Below are 5,187 nucleotides of genomic sequence, written 5' to 3'. Positions count from 1 at the left end.
AGCGACAAATGACTAACTAATGCATACAAAAGAATAATTGTAAAATTCATTAACATTCTTCATTAAGAAACTTGGAATATAGTGTAATGTCCAATGGTATAGGTGAGATTTTCGGTATAGGTGAGAGTTAAATTTTATTTAGGGACAAAATAAGAGCAAATTTAAGATTATTATGTTGTTAACATATATATCAATTATATATAGTTTTAAACAAGATAATTTAGATTATTTGCATAATTTGATGATCCGGTCCGAATAATTTTTTTGAAAATTTTATATAAACTTGAATTTATTTTATTATTTTAAAAATTTTATTTAATTTTAATTAAAATATCTTTAGATGACAAGTGGAGTAGAATGAATTAAGAAAAAAATTAATTAATTATTAAAATTTTAATTCCTAAGAAATTAAAATATGTAAAAAATTATTTAATATTATAAATAGAAACATAAAATTATATTAATGTATAACAAGTAAAATAAGTAATATTTAATCCGTGCTAAGTATAGTGATGTTTTTTTTTCATTATGAGTATAAAATGAAAAATATTACTAAACAACATAATTAATGTAAAATATCCATTTGATTAATTAAAATTAAATAAAACTAAGTTAAAACTAATAAATGATTTACAATTTATCATTAAAGTAAAAATGTTACTAAGACTAAATTAAAATTTTGTGGAGGGACCAAAATTAAATTTTCTTTTAAATGATAATACAACCATAATTTAAAAAAGTTATAAACTTTGGAAGAGACAAGTAAAATTTTACCATCCTTTTCAAATAAATAATACCCATAGTAAAAAAAATCGGTCCCTACATAGGCCTAAATATTCTGCCATATAAGGATTCATATATGTATTTCTTCTATTTGATATTGATTGTACAAGTAAAATCCGTATAGAATTTCTCTCTTTCTATTTGATATTGATTAGAATAAGGCTTTTCAACATTCCTTTCATATATGAATCCTTATGTGTCATTCGTATTTGACATTGGTGAATTTTCTTTTCTTCTACCCGTGGTTTTTCCCAAAAAAATTTCCATGTAAAAATTTGTGTGTGTGTGTGTGTTTTTTGTTTTCTTTCTTATTACTTTGCGATCGTTCAATTGCCATTATCGACGTTAGTTTTAACAAACAGAGTGAGAACACTTCATTGAGAATGATCATACGTGACTTACCACCACCTACCAAGAAAATGTAGTCATTTGTGCTTGGTATAGTTTGAAGTTATACCTTATAACATATATATAGGGGTACTTATAGGCAACTATGCTACCACTTGGGCCATTAGACAATTGTTATTAGTACTTCAACAAAGTGGGCTTCGCCACCCACACCTCACCTTGCCCAGCCTCAATCTCGTTGGCTACAACTTTGCTTATGGATAACATTTCACCATTGATGGACCTTGTAGGTATATATATGGCAAATGGATCACACTGATCTACTTTTCTAGGGACAAATGTTAGATCATTCTATGCACGCATCATGCACAGAGTCTTGCTTAGTCTATACCAACCACGATAAGATCAACATTAAACATGTGTCAAGGCTTGATGTGAAGGATGATTGACCTTACTTATAAATACTAAAGAATTTTGTACTCCCATAATTCATACTCCTCCCTCCTTCTAAGCAACTCTCGGGTATTCCCAATATAAAGCCTAAAGTTCTTATTCCTTAAAATCTTTGTTAAAAGAGCCTAAAATCTTTACTAGAGGAAAATCAAAGACAAACACTCGAGCATGATCTTTAGCAATAAAAGCTTTCTTCTAAACCTAATTTAAAAATCCTAAATTTCTTAGGTTGAGTTTGGATGGACGATTAAATATAATGTGTTTAACTTACTTTTTATCTCACGCTACAGTATCATTACAATATTTAATCTCACCGCCACTACTATTTTTACAGTAATTATAAGTAAACGCACTGTATATTCAAACTCACACTTAATAAAATTGGCATAAAAGTTGTAATAAAATCTCTAATGCCTTATTTATAGAGGTTAACGTGTGTATGAAAAGATTTAAAACGACACAAGTTACCATATCAATATGGTACAAACACATGTCCTATAAATTATGATCCATCAAATCAATGCCTTATCAACAGGAAAAGCCTACTAATACAAGAAAGCCGCCCACCACCACTTACTAAACCCGAAAAGTGTAAACCAAACACAGGGGAAAAAAAATCCCGAGCTTCAACACTCCAGTCGCTCACTGATTAATTTCAATAAAAAGAAGAAAAAGACAGTTGCTCACTGATATTGGTGTAGTGGCAGAGCAGTGAAGAGAATCAGTTGAGATATGTCTAAGCAAGGAGAAGTGGTCTGCGTAACCGGTGCCAGCGGCAGCATTGGGTCTTGGGTTGTCAAACTCCTCCTTGCTCGCGGCTACACCGTCCACGGGACCGTCAGAAATCTCAGTTACTTTTTTTGCCTTTTTGTTTGTTTTTTTTTTCTTTCCTTTCACAGTGGCTTCAATTTTGATGCTAATTCCATCTTCTCTACTGTTCCCTTGTGGCAGAGGACGAGAAAGAAACGAAGCATCTAGAAGCTCTAGAAGGAGCAGACTCACGTCTCCGCCTCTTCCAGATCGATCTCCTCGATTATGATTCACTCGCCGCCGCAATCAATGGCTGTGCTGGTGTTTTCCACCTTGCTTCTCCATGCAGCGTCGATCGAGTTCACGATCCTCAGGTATGCGCGGCCTCTCTTAATACAATTTCTACTGTTATTTCCAAATTTAAGAGTGGATTATACTATTCTCAAGATGTTTATTTTCACAGAAGGAGCTTTTGGATCCTGCGATTAAAGGAACGCTTAATGTACTGACAGCTGCCAAAGAGCTTGGTGTTAAACGTGTGGTGGTTACGTCTTCAATCTCCTCCATGTGGCCCTGCCCAAACTGGCCAGCTGATAAAATCAGAACAGAGGATTGCTGGACTGATATTGAGTATTGCAAGCAAAATGAAGTAAATATTATTTTTATATATTTTTTCCTCTGATGGCTATGTTAAAATAAACCATATTAGCTAATATATTGTGGGTTTTGATCATTGTGGATTGCGCTAGTTATGGTATCCAATTTCCAAAACACTAGCTGAGAAGGCTGCATGGGAATTTTCCAAGGAGAAAGGTCTGGATGTGGTGGTTGTGAATCCGGGCACCGTGATGGGTCCTAATATACCTCCAAACCTTAATGCTAGCATGGTAATGTTGTTACGCCTTCTGCAAGGTAATATTCTTCTCAAATATTTTTTGTTGGAATTTTTTGTTGAAATGGGTAAATTTTGAGTATGATTCTGTAGATCTATCATCTATGTGTTGCATTTGGTTGACCTAAAATTCATCTCTGGATGTATGGACTTTTGTCCTCTTAGCTTGTTAATCCATTTCAACAAAATCCATGTTAGTTCTGTTATGTACATGTAAGAAATTTGTTTATACCTTAATCCTGGAACATTCATAGTCAAGTATTGAAGAAATTTTTTGCTTAGAAATGGGAATTAAACATGCTAACTTGAGATGTAAATGAAAAAAGAGTCACTAGCATGAGATATAATTTGAATTTTTGTTAAGAGAATTAGCTTGTTATACTTATCACACTTCAAATTAGCGTGGGAAGGTTTAAGGTGAACATTCAATTTTGTAAGATCCATCCATTGAATATGAAAATAAAATTTTGAAAGGTAATTAAACATGTATCGGATATTAATGCCTAAAGGTGTAATAGAGGGGAACCAAACCCTGAAATGAATATGCTTACTTTGAATAATCATGAGTTTGTCATTGGATATCAATCATAAAGATTTGAGTTGTGTGCTTTGTATTTAAGTAGTCTCTTTTCTCTGATATTTCCGGAAGCTTGAATTTATTAAGTGTTTCTCTTGTTGCAGGCTGCACAGAGACATATCAGGACTTTTTCATTGGATCCGTCCATTTCAAAGATGTTGCGTTAGCACACATTTTGGTATATGAGAACACATCAGCAACCGGAAGGCACATGTGCGTTGAAGCTCTATCTCACTATGGTGACTTCGTGGCCAAGGTTGCTGAACTTTACCCTGAATATAATATTCCCAGGTAATAAGTTCATGCTTTCTGCACCCATAAAATTAATGCACTTTGGTATCTTTTTCAAATTTCATGCTATTTGCCTTCAAATATCATCTTTCTTTTCCTCTTTTTTTTTTTCAATTGTTAATAGAGGTGCAACACTTTCTACTGTCAAAATTAACTCTAAATTGTAATTTGTGTGCATAGTTTGCCAAGGGATACTCAACCTGGACTGTTAAGGGCTAAGAATGGAGGTAAAAAGCTGATGGACTTGGGGTTGGAATTTATTCCCATGGAGCAGATAATCAAAGATGCGGTTGAGAGTTTAAAAAGTAAGGGCTTTATTTCATGAATGTATCTTCTACACTAAAAGCTGTGCTGTATAGCCGATGAGTGTGGCCACGAACCGATAAGTAAAGGGCATGTATGAATAATTTCAGGGGAGAGAAGTGAGTAAAAACTATACTTTATATTTGATAAAAAAGATACTGGGTCGTCTAATCTCCCTGAAAATCTGATTTTTATCTTCCTTCTTTTTTTGGTTACAGTGAAATCATGCGTGGCTAAGAGGAATTAAGAAAAAAAAAGGGTCATGAATTAAGCTTCAGCTCCATAATTAAGAAAATTCTGGAACGTATATCTTGAAAGGGGGCTCATTGCTAAGTTAAAAACAGTGATTGAAACTTAGAATTAGATTAAACCTGTTATCACTGTAAATATGTTTATTGTACAACTTCACAAGCACCTGCTTTTAAGTTTTGTACAAAATTATCAATAATGGTAGGATTAGACTATTAGTGTTCCTAGATCTTATTCTAATTTCTGAATTAGTTTACACTAGTTTTAAACCATGGGAACATAATTAACCAATATATATATAAATATTAAACTTCATATTTTAAAAATTATATGTACATAAATTTAACAAAATGAACACTTTTTGCATAAATAGGTTTTATTTTTCTTAATATATTAATTATCTAAAGGGAAACTACGTAGATAGTCACTCGACTATAATAATTCTCATTTTAGGCACTTAAAATAAAAAAAAAATTTACAATTTAGACACTCATGTTATATAGTAGATTCATTCAGGTTGATCTAGGGGGCTTGGCAGGGC

The 5,187-nt window shown here is 32.6% G+C and overlaps 1 protein-coding gene across 2 annotated transcripts; it reads left to right on the top strand.

Annotated features, from left to right (window-relative positions):
- Window positions 1–2,133: 2,133 nt before the first annotated feature.
- On the top strand, window positions 2,134–4,873 carry LOC105792439 (cinnamoyl-CoA reductase 1). 2 transcript variants are annotated; one of them, XR_008198922.1, is made up of 7 exons: window positions 2,134–2,434; window positions 2,536–2,708; window positions 2,798–2,983; window positions 3,084–3,246; window positions 3,908–4,094; window positions 4,275–4,516; window positions 4,616–4,873. XR_008198922.1 is itself a non-coding variant. In XM_012621021.2 (6 exons), exons 1-6 carry the CDS (start codon window positions 2,317–2,319, stop codon window positions 4,417–4,419), a joined length of 972 nt encoding a protein of 323 aa, XP_012476475.1. In that variant the 5' UTR covers window positions 2,134–2,316; the 3' UTR covers window positions 4,420–4,591. The 2 variants fall into 2 exon arrangements, 1 of the variants encoding a protein (XP_012476475.1); XM_012621021.2 differs by lacking the exon at window positions 4,616–4,873 and having other exon boundaries at window positions 4,275–4,591.
- The last annotated feature ends 314 nt before the right edge of the window (window positions 4,874–5,187 follow it).

Source organism: Gossypium raimondii, chromosome 8 (genome assembly GCF_025698545.1).
Source record: "Gossypium raimondii isolate GPD5lz chromosome 8, ASM2569854v1, whole genome shotgun sequence".
Lineage (NCBI taxonomy): Eukaryota > Viridiplantae > Streptophyta > Magnoliopsida > Malvales > Malvaceae > Gossypium > Gossypium raimondii.
Note: the sequence above shows the minus strand (reverse complement) of the source record. Positions and strands in the feature narration are given on the sequence as shown.

What these genes read in the sequence shown, in the direction of transcription:
- LOC105792439 (XM_012621021.2), top strand. Translation starts at nt 2,317, where the DNA reads ATGTCTAAGCAAGGAGAAGTGGTCTGCGTAACCGGTGCCAGCGGCAGC. An exon ending in GTTGTTACGCCTTCTGCAAG is followed by an intron (nt 3,247 to 3,907) that starts GTAATATTCTTC and finishes CTCTTGTTGCAG; the next exon opens with GCTGCACAGAGACATATCAG. An exon ending in CCTGAATATAATATTCCCAG is followed by an intron (nt 4,095 to 4,274) that starts GTAATAAGTTCA and finishes TTGTGTGCATAG; the next exon opens with TTTGCCAAGGGATACTCAAC.